This window comes from Gossypium arboreum, chromosome 1, assembly GCF_025698485.1.
Source record: "Gossypium arboreum isolate Shixiya-1 chromosome 1, ASM2569848v2, whole genome shotgun sequence".
Lineage (NCBI taxonomy): Eukaryota > Viridiplantae > Streptophyta > Magnoliopsida > Malvales > Malvaceae > Gossypium > Gossypium arboreum.
The window spans coordinates 15236273-15251159 of record NC_069070.1 but is presented as its reverse complement, the minus strand read 5'-3'; the positions used below and the strand labels follow the sequence as shown (position 1 = coordinate 15251159).

Below are 14887 nucleotides of genomic sequence, written 5' to 3'. Positions count from 1 at the left end.
TATTACCTATTTACAAGTGGGAAGACATATGTTTGATGACTAATCAATGCCAAAAATGGCATCTTGTATAGCGCCCAGCATTGCAGCAATATCAGGCACCCGCCTATGTCTTGTGTTGTGTGCTTTGTCGCCTGACAATGCTCATGATACAATGTGGCCAGTACTACATGATTCTACGAACGGGTGAGCTTCAAATCAGATAATAAAGGCAAGTACATCAAATGGACATTATTTTTATTTGCATCCAGCATGAGTACACCCTTAACAGATGCATGATATATGCTTGAGTAGCACACATCATCTTCCGTTCATTGGCACTACTCGGTAATTTTTTAAAATTTGCCTTCAACCATGAAAATTTCGAAATTGTAAAATTATCTCCACTATCACCAAGCGAGTGTCCTAGTAAGTGATAGCAGAGCATTGCTGGTTCGAACACTTTACTTGTGCCCATGATCGCACTATCATCAATTGGGAGCCTGATTTGTTGTGCAGCACCTTCCAAAGTGATGGTGCACTCCTCACACGGAAAATTAAATGTGTAGGTCTCCAGGCTCCATCGTTCAACCAAGCAGATATCAAGACGGCCTGAAATCGAACATTAGGATCAATGCTACTGATCCGAATATGGATGCTTCTAAGTATGGCACAACACATTCATTCGACTGATAGTGTGAACCGTTGGCACAAGTCCTCAGTACACGGTACTCATCCTGACCATATTAAAATACCGCACTAGTTAAAATTTCCCAATTAAATAAAAAAATGACATGCAACTTTATAAGGGGACCCGTGAATAATAAATAATAATTTTTTTACCGGTTCATTAATCATATTTGTTGTGTGATCATCTTCTCTAATCAAATAACCCATTTGGATATCTGAAGTTTCAAAAAGAATTAATCATCGACTAAATAAATAAACAATATACAAATAATGAAATTACATTTTATACCGTTTGTAATTTATTTGGAAGCATTAATAATATTTTTACCCAATAACAACGTAATTTTAGATACACTAACTCTAATTTAAGTCGGTCATTTATTTTTTAAAAATCATCTAATATTTAACTCCAATGTAAGTCCCTCAGCCATCTCTGCTACCTTTTTTTTTCATTTTTTATCCCAATAACAAAATTTTTATTACGAAAAGAAAAATATGCATCCGCATGTAGATGTACATAACGGATATTCAACGTACATAGATTCTAAAAATTTGTAAAGCCAATTGAATTCGATTAATTAGTATTCAATCAATTTAAGGTAACATGTATAAATTCATTCTATATACATAGTGAATCTTAATCAAATGTCAAGTGGACATAAAAAATAATTTCTTATAAAAATCACATCAATCATTTAATTTTTTATAAAAATTGAAAGTATTCTAATAATTTCTCTACTTGAAGACAATTAATTTAGTGTATATTTGTACTTTTTACCACAATAATCCAAAAAATAATTAAATACTAAAATGGGTCACCCTACAAATTTGTAACAAATGACCCATTTAGGTAATTAACTTGTAGGTGGTCCATTTTGACATTTAATTATTTTTTTGAATTATTGATGTAAAAAAGTCAAAATTAAATGTACAAGAACACACAAATTACTCTAAAATCTAATATCAACTCAATAGCTACATCAAACTAGTAAATAACACAACACCACAAATCCGGACAAATAATAATATTACAAAAGAAACAAATAAATAATAATTGCAAAATAAATTTAAAATGTCTAGGAAACCAATTAAATTATTGCTACCATTTTAGTTAATATTTTAAGTAAAAAAGCCAAAATCAAACAAATAATAAAGAACCCTAAACCCTAAATAATAATTACAAATAAAAAATTACCTTCAAAACAAAATTTATTGTTGCCTTGTCTCCTTCCAAAATCACTAAATCAAACAAATAATAAGTAACACAGAACCCCAAACAAGTGACTAACAATTACAAAAAAAAATTACCTTTAAAATAAAATTTGTTGTTGCATCCTCTCCACCCAAAACCACAAAATAACACACTAATAAGTAAACTAAAGCCTTAAACAAATAAATAATGATTAAAAAAATTACCTTTCAAAATAACCTTCTACTGCCTCTCCCTTTTTAGCACACTGAAACCCTATTCTATTCTCTTCTCCCTTCTTTCTCCCTAAACTGCTACTTCCTTTTTTACAGCACCATGGTTGAGGATCTGAGTGGACCATGGTTTATAAGGGGCCTTTATTTTTTCCTCATGAAATCTCCTTTTTCAGGCCGTCAGAAAGTAAATGACCCTATGATTGATAGGCCACGTCCGCTGCAGGTGCCACCTAACAAGTTGCCTCCATCCAGCCGATGTCGTTTGACAACCATCCTCCAACCCTTGGTGCTGCCTGACCACCCACCTCCAACCATTAAAAATTAATTTTCTAAAGACCTATATTTTACTCATATCTAACTCATATAAGCATATTGGTGACGCTGTATAATGCCCCTCCACTAATAAAATATGATTTTTTAACCCAATTATGGCCTAATCATGGCCTAATGATTATTGGAAAATTTGGGTGGTGCTGCCACTTTGTTAAGCACCACCCATGGTCACTGTTGCAAACGACTCATTTTGGTAAATAATGCCATGGAGATACCATTTCAGTTAATAATTTGTTTTTTATTTGAATAAAAAAGTCGCCTCTTTTTCATCACTGGACTGAGGCTACTCGAGGATTGCCATGGTATTGTGCCTTTTTTTGTCTTACAGATCCTCTTTGGTGTCAACTTTAAACCTGCAATTTCACACCATTTCACACAATTTGCAAAGTTAGCAGCATGACAGGACAACATATTAATGGCTTGACACTTGTACCCCAGAGAGGGTGAAATTTCCTTAGATCTAGGATCAGGATCAACACATCTAAAAACTTCTACCTCCCTATCAATTTCCATAGTCAATTCCACTTTTCCTACATCAATAGTGGCTCTAGATGTTGCCAAAAATGGTCTCCCTAGTAGAACTAAAATCTCCAAGTCTTCTTCAAAATCCAGCACTATAAAGTCTACCGAAAGAATGAACTACCAAACTCTAACTAACACATCCTCAAAGACTCCTGTAGGATGGACTAATTAACGACCAACTAATTACAAAGTCATCGAGGTCTCCTGAAGGTCTTCTAATCCTAATCTACGATAAATTGACAGATGCATAAGGTTAATGCTAGCCCCAAGGTCACAAAAGGCTTTTCCAAAGTTCACCCTACTATCTTGAGTTTTAACGGGACCTTTCTAGACACTACAATGCTACATTCAACATTTAGAGCAAAACTTTCCCCTCTTCCTATTTTCTTCCTCTTAGACATCACTTTTCAAATTAATTTGAATATTTTGGAATTTTTTCTAGGAATTCAAGTAAAGGGAGGTTAACATTTATTGAACATATTGAGGAAACTTAGAAACTTCTCACTCTCTCTCTCTTTTTCTTTCCTCTAGCCTAGTCAGGAAAGGTACAGGTGCTTAGCTAGCTGGTATAGTTGGCCTATCCTTAGGCTCGTACTATTTTGGTTCAACTTCATTTTCTACACTCTCTCCTACCCCCATCTCCAACACTAATAGTGCAAGTGTTATTTTCCTTCTCCTACCTCTTCACTTACGGGTTTCATCAGTTCCTTTATCACCACTCTAGATCAGAGATTGATAGCTTTGGCATGTTACTTCCACACCCTTTTCGGGTTAGGCTCGGTGTTGCTAAGGATACTAGATGTGGGATTCATTTGCAACACTTGAAGAATTTGGTCCAGCTGACCTTGCATTTGGCGTATGCTCTCTTGTAACGAATACATTCCTTCTTCGAGCTTACTTACTCATATGGGCATAAGAGGGTCACTACTATAAATGAGCTTCCTATTTGCTACTTAGAGTGGTCTATATAGCTGCGAAGATTGGTACAGAATGTTGGGTCTAGGTTGATTGAAGCTAGGCATTCCTTGATTGGAGGGTCCCCTTTGGTTCCCTCCCCACCTAAGATTAGGGTGATCTCACCACCCTGGTTTATAGGTGTTAGAGTATGGATTATACCCTCTATTCCTTAGGTAATTTAATTCAACATGAGTATTCTTATATAGGTCACCCTAACTTGCGCTTTCATTTTTGCGCCCTACATTTGCATTGGTTAGAAGGGACTGGTTGGGAATTTGAAATTTGGTCGAGCTAACTTGGAGGTTGTTAAGCCTCTTGAGGATTTGTTAAAGCTTGTCGTTGTTGTCGATCACATTCACAGTCGACTGTTTAGCCTGATATGTGAATCATTCAGTCAACCATTTATAGGAGTTCATTTCTATATATTTGATTAATTGACACCCCTCAACATAAGTCCTCGACATGAATACCCCCACTTTGTTAAGACTCGATCACAAGTTCCCATCGAACCCATTATAAAATGTTTGCAATTGTAACCAATCCTGCAAACCATGATAGGAACAGATACGTAGCATTAACTTAAAGTGCTCAAACGCTTCATAAAGTGACTCCCGTCGAGCTAGCGAAAGTTGGTGATATCCATCTACAGCTTTATAGTCTTGCTCAGAGGGAAATACTTGGCAAGGAATCGATTGGTCAGCTCATCCCACATACTGATTGAATTTACTAGTTGCGAATCTAACCATATAAAAGCGTTGTCAGTTAAAGAGAAAGGGAATAATCAAATACGTATGGCGTCATCGGGTACCCCGTTATACTTAAGGCTCTCACATAAAGTTAGCAATCGCTTAATATGTTGGTTAGGATTCTTGTTCATCGATCCTCAAAATTGATAGGTCCTTTGAATCATCTAAATCATGTCGGCTTTATCTCAAAGTTGTTTGCATTCACCGTGAGATGATTAATGCTCCTTTGAAGTGCTTCTAGGTTGGGCATAGCATAGTCTCGCAATGTACATTGCTCTATTTGTCTTTGGAGAAGTAGGGGTACGTGTTCCTCTACACTCCGATTCACGATCGGAGGATTAGCAGTTTATGGGTCTGTCGTTGAAGGTTGGGTTACTATTGGAAGTTGGCCTTTTTAAGCGTGTGTTAAGATCCTTTTTAGTTCAGATTCGAATGGTCTGATCCCATTACTGCTTCGAGTCATACACTATCCCTGCAAACAAAAAAAAAAGCACACCAACAAATCAACAAATAGCTTTCAAATAAAATAACAAACAAACACAACAAAAAGAAATGTTGCATCTATGGACTTAGTTTTGTTCAATTATCTCCTTAAAAAGCATACAGTAACCACACAAAAGTCACTCAATCATTCACTGACTCCCAACAACAACGCCAACAACTTTACCACTTCCGTTACCGGCGTACGAACATCGGAGCGAAGAATCAACACTAAACAATCAAATATAATGCAGTATATGTAAATGTGACAGGTCAATTGTAATATTTGTAATGGTCAATGGAACACCCGAGTATTCCAAGGATCAAACCTATAGAAGTCAGGGATTGAGTGATCCCTAAACAATTGGCATACAATTAAGGAGTCTAGCTAACTACTTATTAAGTGTCATATTACGGCAGACCATAATTAAGGTTAATTGTGCTAATTAAGTACCTAAAATAGAAAATGACTAAATTTTAATATAAGAAAAATTACGAAATCAACAAATCAATAACAGACAGTAATTGGTTGACTTTCATGTTGTTAATTAACCTTCGGACCAGGGATCTAAATCACTTACACTCCTAAACTGGTTTAATTTTACCTCACGGTCACAATTTTACCAAGTTAGAAAAATTAGTCTAGTTTATCTCTTAACCTCACCAATCTAATCCAGGATTATCAAATTGGTGCTCAATGAGATCTCTTCTCAGTCTCACTCATCTAAAATTTCCCTTAAGGGCGTCAATCCTAAGTTTTGAATCCTATTCAATTTAGTCCAGATTTTGCAATTTAGTATCTAAACTAAAAATTAACTAAACAACATTTTTGTCAACCAACCACCTAGGATTTAGCTATTTTAAATAGGTAAATATCCAAAATTCAACCAAAATATGCATCAAAGTAAACTCAAAGAAAAGTTGAGAAGAAAAACTTAAGCGAAAACAATAATGGTAGCAATGGTAGCAAATAAAAACACAAAAGGTAAGATTTTTAACAGGTGCAATAAAACAAGGGTGAGTTATATTAAAACTAAGGATTGAAGTGCAAATACAAAAAAAGTTTAAGGTATTAAATAGAAATTAGCACCAAGCTACAATAAACTTAACTAACTAACTAACTAACTACATAACCAAAAACCAGAAAAGTTAAAGTCTAAACCCTAAAAAGATAAAGAAAGTAACTAAACCCTAAGCTAAAAAGATGATAAAAGTTGAAGAATGTAAAAGTATGTATTTCTTTTGGCCAAAAGATAGCTTTTCAGCCTATTACAACCCAATTTATGTGACCAAAATATCCCTCAATGTCTAATATTGATTGGTATTGAGGTTGGACAATGACTACTGCTATGTAAAAGTATGTATTTCTCTCGGCCAAAAGATAGCTTTTCAGCTTATTACAACCCAATTTATGTGACCAAAATATCCCTCAATGCCTAATTTTGATTGGTGTTGAGGTTGGAAAATGACTGCTATTGCAGTAATTTTTTGTCTCCGCTCAATAGGAGTATTACAATACCCAGGCTCCAGTATCGTGATACCCACAGTAGTCTTGGCATGGGGGAACCTTGGGGTCTTGGTATCATGATACCTATGGTTGGTATCGCGATACCACTAAATATGTCATCAATTCTTCTTGTTTCAACACCATTAGGGGTATCACGACTTTCATGCTTCGATATATGTCATAAAATTAATCGATGATGTGCGAGTCCACACAGTCATCTACAAGTGATAAAGTAGTAAGTAAAGAGTATTATCTCCACAGGGATTGTATATGTGAGGCAAATATTGTGAAATTATCAAATGGCAAGTTGGTGAAAGAAATAATTAAATGTGAATTTAGTTTACTAATTAACCTAATTTAAATCTCTAAATATGCAAAACAAATGAAAGTAATAACATAGAATAAAAATCAGCAAAACACAAGATTAAATTACTATGACATGAAGAAGCTAGATTAATTACTTTCCCTTAACTTAAAATTATCAAAAAAAATGTTAATGATGTTACAGTAAATCAGTTGGCAAATTGTCTATTTACTAACCCAGAATTTAAAAGTTATGAAATCAAACTTTTCAACCTTCAAGCCTCTTTAGCATACTTCTATGTTCAATTAACTTCAAAGTTTCATAAGCAAACCTCATGCTTATGCAAGGTAAAAAAATATTGCTAAATACCATTACTAATTTAATTTCAAAGAAATCAAACATGTACCATTCAAATATTGTGTCCACTAATTATCATCTTGTTTGGATTAAATAATTAATTCAAATGTTTCCCAACATTAATTATGCATGAGTCAACATGAGCATGATTTTATTTGAATGAGTAAAATGAACCAATACACAGAACAACATTAACAGAGTATGAATAATTTAAATTAAAGAATTGCAGTTAATCTAGCATCAACAAAATTAAGTCATAATCATTTAATAGAAAGTGAAAGAATAAGTTGCAATCATGTTTATCAACTGGAACAAAATAAAGGAGTAAAAGGAAGAAACCAGAAGCCCATTTTGGTGATTTCTGTGACACTACTCATGTTGCTGCTCCCTTGCTCTTCTCTTTTGCTCCAATGCAGAATTACCCTCTCAATGCCAAATCTGGCAACTCTCAAATTCTCTGCTTTCTTTTAAGTCTGATGTTTTTCCTCTCAAATGTAGTGTGTTCCCCTAAATGAATGAATAAGTGAATGAATGAATGAATGCCCTATTTATACTAGTTTAGCCCCCAACATCCCATGCTAAAAGTATTATGAAAATCCCTTGTTTTTCTCCTTTTTGTGGTCAGCCCTTACTTTGTGGAAGAGGAATGGACGGTTTACTATTTTTGGACGAGGAAGTGATGTCGTCCCCTTGATTATCTCTTGGTGGTTCCTTGATTCAAGGAATATGGTTGAAGTAAAAGTCTTGTGGATAAATTTTCCGTTGGTTAGACAGTTTGGGCCTTTATCTCCTAGTGGGTTGTCTAAAGATGTTAACAAATCAGCCCAACACTTGACTTTCTACTCTCTTTTCCGTAATGTATCCATTATTTCTTCAAAAAAATAGAAATAAAGTATTTAGTGTAAAATAAGTTAAAATAACACATTTTCATAGTATTGAATTTATATAATAGAATTATAAATAAAAACTGTAAGTGTTATCAACTACCCAGAATTTGAATATTTTATATGTTAAAAAGTGCTAAAAATAATTCTATATTTTAGAGTTATCAATATAGCGATACCCCCTTTCTAGGTAATTTTTTTCTTCACGTTCGGGCCACCATCAACTCCCTACACATTCAATCAACTTGTTAGGTTCCTTATGGCGCATTTGGCCAACTTGGGTCTCAAAAATAGCATAAATCATAGAAAACCACTTATTCAAGTGAAAAGTTAAAAGTAAATAAAAACACAAAAAAGACATCCAAATTGCTCAAGAATAAGCTCTTCAAGTGTAATGGAGAGCTTATTTTGACATATCAAATTACAACAGATCAAGTACTTTCTACATAAATATACTTCCATTGATTTTAATGCATGAAAATTTTCCCAAAATCAACGAGTGAAACATAATGACATGCCACAACACAACATATTATTGAACTTCCATTAGTGCTCGCATAAACTCCAAAAGAACCCACAAATAAAAACTTTGAACGAAAAAAACACCAAGGTTTCTTTAGAAAACTAAAAAAAATGAAAAACAAATACAATTGTGGCATTCATAGGCACTAAAATAAAATGACTCGTAAAAACCTACAACAACTAATAAGGCCCATAGAGTAGCCTACAATAGGTAGAAAGACAAAAGTTAAATCATGCATCGTTTCAGTTTACAATAAGGGAAAATGCATTAAATGCATATTACACAAGCAAAAACAAAAGATGACTACACGTGCATCCAAACACGCACGCCAACTCACCTTTTTAATATCTGCTAAAAAGATGAAAAGCTTGCTAGTGCTAAAAAGAAATCCCCAAGGTTCACCAAAAGCAACATGGTATCACTCAAACCACTACGACAAGCAAAACATTTTGATAATGTCATTTTATAATCTATCCCTCAATTAAGAGGCAATTGTTATACATAACCAAGCTTTCCTCACTTAAAAAAGGAGATGGCCTACAAAGGGAACTTACTTTTTCCATAATTATCTCCCCTAGCCCAAATGGAGCGTCAAAATGGAGAATCTAGATAGGGCTCACCATATTGGAACATTCGTGATTTAGAAAACATGTGGCCACTATAAAATATCGAGGAAATATTCTTGGTACACATTTACATAAACTCTCATCACTTCTAAGGCTCCATTGACCAACTCCTTAAGCTTGAACACAATCGTGTCAGGTCCTATCACATAATATCTAGCTACATCTTACTTGGGTTCTCCATGACCTAATCACTAACCATACTCTAAAGGATACTCAATAGGTGGGATTCATACTAGAGGTGTTCATAGGTGGGGTCGGGCCTAAGCATGATATTAACACACTTTATGTTTGCCTAAGCCTCGTTCAACTCAAAATATAGGCCTAAACTTTTACCCAATCCTGCCTATATTTGTAAATAGTTCATCCAAACCCATTTTAGGCCAACTCATATTATTTTTTAAAAATTTTAAAATATATTTTTATATTATTTTTAATTTAATATTTAATAATATAACATATTTTTTATTATTAAAATTTTATATATAGTCATCTTAACAATTTTGTTATTTACATTATAATAGTATTATATACTACTATAGACTTAATTTTGTGTTACAAATTACATAAAATATAAAAATAACATAATATAAAATATTACAAACTTAAAACGGACAAGACAACTCAAGCCCGAGCTCAACTCACATTTTAAAATGGCCTATTTTTTCCTTTTTTTTCTATTTAATTATTTTGTCCCAATCCTCCTAAATTTTGGATGGACTTTCAAAGTAAGATGCATTATCAAGTCTCATCCACACCAAACACATGGTTTCTTAAGTGGCTTTTGACTCATCAAGTGTAAACCACATGAAACCTCCATTACCATATTTTGCACCAAGAAGGACGAAGCCCATGAAACAAAACGAAAGAATTGCAATTATAGGATCCTTTTACATCCATGCTGAAGGAATTGCATAAAAACCTTTATTTGAACGCCCTTACGCAAGCAAATCTTAAAAAGTTGATATTAAATAATTAATAGAAAGTTTTAGATTTTAGTCAACTCATGGCTTCTTTTTCATTGTGTTAATTTGGTAACTGCAAATCTAATTAGTTAATTAGACACTTATTTTTTGTGAATTGAGTTAAATTATCAAAATGATATTTTAGAGTCCGTAAACTTTTCCATCCTTCAGACAAAACGCAGGTATGAATCTATATCAGAAGAAACCAATGCTGTATTTGGTCAACAAATGCTTTACAGTTTACACCTTTTGGAAGAGCAAAGCAAAAGATATGAAGTACTTAAAACTCCCATTTCTTGAAACATAATTGATCAAAGTTGGAAGTTTTTATTTCTTTATTTGAATGTACCACTAATTCCAAATTGACGAATACCTAGCTGCAGTCAAACATAACCAACCTTGATCATCATCAATTGTATGACATCGTATGGCTAAATGATTTCAAAAGTAGGTATTATTATCTCACTAACATTCATTTCAATGTGCTTGGATATTTTTATATATATCAAAAGATTGGTTATCTTATCAACAATAGCTCTACATTTCCATACAAAGAATGAGAGGGTGATAATGCAGCTCTAATCAAATGGGTCAATTCGTGGGTCATGTTCACTAGCCATTGCCATTCCAGTGCAGAGACATGTAGGGCACATGACCTGCCGAAGTATTCAAACAAATATTGATTATGAGAAGACACTCGGATTATGTGAACTAATGAAATCCATCAAATCTAACCCTAAAATTCCCACATTGGATAAGGAAAATATTCTTCCATTCGTTAAAATTCCCCAGTTGATATGCATAAGTAGACAACAAACTATTGAGACTACACGTTTTTAGAAGCCAAACCTTTCCAGAACCTGAACAGTTTGAACATCTTTCTGTTTTGGGAGTTGATAAAGGTCGATCTCCTCCATTACCTGTTGAGACTGGTTCAATAAGAACAAGTGATCCAGTATTTGAGCAGCGAGCACAAGCAAGATATCCTGCATTTACCATTGACCTTGATGAAAATACAGTACCTGGAACATAGTAGGGGATTTAAAAAACAGGAAGTTTCAGGAAAAATACATACCCGTTCCAAGACAATACTTGCATCGTTTATGCTCCTGCTGTTTAACATTGTTTATTTCAACTACCATCAAGGCTGAAATAACACCGACAGCTCCTCCAGAGAATGATGCCACTATAGGATCAACCTGACTGCACTCACCACCAACTAAAATATGTTTAATACTACATGAAACAAAACTGCATCCAGTATACCAAACTGAAGACAAATAACAGATGCTTCTTCTTTGTAGAAGCAAACTTTTGTAAGTTAATTAGCCATTAATCTTTCTGACAAAATGTCTAATATTGTTTTCATAAGCTGGCTTGCACCAACTGCATCTGTCATCTTTCTCAACACCGTCAAGGGTATGCTTGACAGAAACGAGTGCAACTAAGGAAGCCAAAAACACATTGACTTCATGGTAAAAACGAAAGCAATCAAGCAGCTCAGTTCAACATCTTCAAAATAATAATCATACATTACAAACAAGAGGATTGCCATACCTCAATTGCATTGGCAGGTGCATACTACTGATGAAATCTGCGTATGAAGTGCCGCCTAGTCCTAACTTAAGCTCCAGCTATAATGTGGGAACAAAAAGAAACAAGATAAAGCAAAATAAGTTATGATATGCAGGTCTTCATAATTTATATTAACATCACCGAAAGTGTCCATCCCCAAATTGCTACAAGGAAAATTTCTTGCATCAGTATAACGAGGTGAACATTGTCATTCCTTACCTGTATGAAGTGTCCCCTTCAAATACTTTATCCTCTCAACAGAAAACACATTGTTTTGTTTTGTTCCTAAAAGCTATGTTAGTTGGAATTTAGGACTAGTGTTAATTAGGAATATGTGTCCATGTATGCTCAATATTTTCATATATTTAGAAGATCATACCCAATACACATTTGGATGTGTTTAACACAAAGAGTACGGGTAGCATAAGCCATTCACATCGGAGGAGAGACTAGATTATGAGAGTTGAGAACATGAGTGACTCACAGTGGGTGCTATAAGTCCACCAAAAAGGATAATCCCAGCAATAAGAGAATAACAAGTTGCGTAATAAACCTTGAGATTTGCTGAGGTCTGTATGTACACAACATAATACATCGGTTAAATATGATTAATGAACAAAACAGTGGAACTAGGAACAAGTTGGGAGCGGGGGGGAATAAACAAAAGAAAAAAAATGTATCTTACCAGTGGAGGCAAGAATGGGATGAATGATGGAAAATTAGGAAGTTCAATTTCTCGCTCTTCCTTTAAAACGCCAAGTTCAGCACTTTTAATGCGTTGTTGTATCCTTAGCCTCCGAACCTAGAATTGGGTCGGTTTCAAGTTAGCATATGGTTCTTTCCAGTAACATTGACTACTTGATGAGCATATGCAGAAACTTCCCCTATCGATACCGGAAACTCAATGGAAATCAAAAGCTATGCAGCAACACAGCTAATGGTGTTTAAAACTCAATGAAAATCACAACTTTCAATTTGATGCAGAAACATCTCCTATTGATACTGGAAAAAAACTCGATGGAAATAACCAAAGAAAGAAAATGAAATCAGTTGGGTGACCTCTTCCATTTGCAGAAACACTTTGTTCCGCCGGCTTCGGATATTATCCTGAATTTCTTGCAATTCCATATTAGCAAAATCCTGGACTGTTTCAGGCCCTTCTATGATGCAAAATCTGTACGTTTTTAATATCACACATAGAAAAGAAAATCAGAAATAGCAGCTAAAACAACATGAAACCTTAAACAAAGCCAGAGAAAAGAAAAAAAAGAAATACCCGGCTGTAGCTTTATCAGCGGAAGAATCAGAATCAATAGAAGGCGCGAAGGAAGAAGAGTCAGGTTCAGTCGCCATGGATCGCCATTTCGAATTCAGTTTGGGTTTCGTTTGAGGAAATCTAGAGCTTAAAGAAAAAGTGTTGCAGGGAATGGATGGCTTTATCGTATAGGAAACCGCCAAGACTCGACTCAAAGAAACCATCCTCGAAAGGACTTCAACCTTATTTTCCTCTCTCAATCAATCAAATCTTGTTCTTCTTCTGTACTTTTCAATTGGGAAACTATAAATTAAGCGATCGTTTTCATGGTTAAGAAGATATGTTGTTTGGAACAGAACAAGGTGGAGAGTGGGAGGAGAAGGTTTAAGACAAAGTGGAAGCATAAAATTTTGATGCAAATGCGAGTGGTAGGAATCTTTTAACCGGTTTATCATTAGACTCATCGATGACCGGTTCAGAGTCGGTTATGTTGTGTGGTTTGTTTTTATTATATACTACTATCTTTCCATTTTTCATTATTTGTTTCGTAGAGAAAAAGATTATATGAACTGTAATTTTTATTGTTATCATTATTAAATTTTTTCTATTAAATTTATTACTTTAATATTTTGAAATTAAAAAAAATACTTATTAATCGTAACAACAAAATAATATTAAAAATATTGGATGTAAATTTTTTAAAAATCATACATTTGAACTCTTAATAATAAAATAATTTTTTGTTAAAATAATATTCTTAAAAAGTTTGACATCAACATTTGAATAATATAATTAACATTATTAACTATTTAAACTAACTAATAATATTATAGAAATAAATAATCAAATTATGTCAAAATTAAAGTACATAAAAAATCTTAAATTTTAACATAATATAAAGGTTAATCTAAAGTTTAATCATTTTCTTGTGATATAAAAAAAAAAAAAAAGGAAGCCAGGCAAACTAAAAATAAATGGAAAGTCATGTGTTCATCTTTAACACCTTTCAAATTATCTATAACCACATAATATTTTAATTAAAAAATTAAAATATTAATTATTTAAACTAATTGATAATATTATAAAAATACAAAAAATAATTTATATTAAATATTAAAGTTTCAAGATGAAACAAAATTAAAATTAACCAATTTTTCTATAAAGAAAAAGGAGAGCACCAATGTGCTCCAACATGTCAACAAATGTATGTAACTAATATGGTTGTTTGGCTCGAATATGTAAATATATATTTTTCCTTTTTTTCCTTTTTTTTTACTATTTTCTTGTTATTTTTCCACTATCTTGCTACCATTCAATATGTTGGTACTATTTCGTTGTTATTGTTTTATTATTAATTTTGTTACTATTTTAGAGGCATTTGTTTGTTAAATTACACTATCTTAGTGTTATTTAAGTATACATATATATTTATTTTCAATTTGGTGGGAAACATTTATTTTTAATATTTTCAGTATATTTGGTGTATTATATTTTTTTAAAAAATAATATAAAAAATTAATACGGGCGAGCCGAGTTCGGATTGTAACATTTTTATCCAGGCTGGGCTGCAAAATCTTAAACCCATTTTTCGAGCCAAACTGGGCCTAAGCCTAGCAAACGAGCCTAAAATTTTGGTTGGGCCCAACACGAATCGGCCCATGGACACCTCTAAGTATCAGTACCTTCATTTTTATTTCGATTTTTCTAAAATATTGAAAGCCAAAATGGTATTAATACCTTTATAGGGTACCCGATACCTATTTTG

General features: G+C 33.5%; 1 protein-coding gene and 1 long non-coding RNA gene across 2 annotated transcripts; both read right to left on the bottom strand.

Annotated features, from left to right (window-relative positions):
* Nucleotides 1-4798: 4798 nt before the first annotated feature.
* Nucleotides 4799-7818, bottom strand: LOC128293820 (uncharacterized). Its single transcript, XR_008283958.1, has 2 exons — nucleotides 7637-7818; nucleotides 4799-5121 (listed from the first exon to the last, which is right to left on the bottom strand). It is a non-coding gene; the product is annotated as an uncharacterized LOC128293820 (long non-coding RNA).
* Nucleotides 7819-10763: 2945 nt separating this feature from the next.
* On the bottom strand, nucleotides 10764-13599 carry LOC108480633 (protein ORANGE, chloroplastic-like). Its single transcript, XM_017783684.2, has 8 exons — nucleotides 13144-13599; nucleotides 12927-13041; nucleotides 12553-12669; nucleotides 12352-12438; nucleotides 11850-11926; nucleotides 11368-11495; nucleotides 11142-11278; nucleotides 10764-10948 (listed from the first exon to the last, which is right to left on the bottom strand). Exons 1-8 carry the CDS (start codon nucleotides 13344-13346, stop codon nucleotides 10871-10873), a joined length of 942 nt encoding a protein of 313 aa, XP_017639173.1. The 5' UTR covers nucleotides 13347-13599; the 3' UTR covers nucleotides 10764-10870.
* Nucleotides 13600-14887: the final 1288 nt, after the last annotated feature.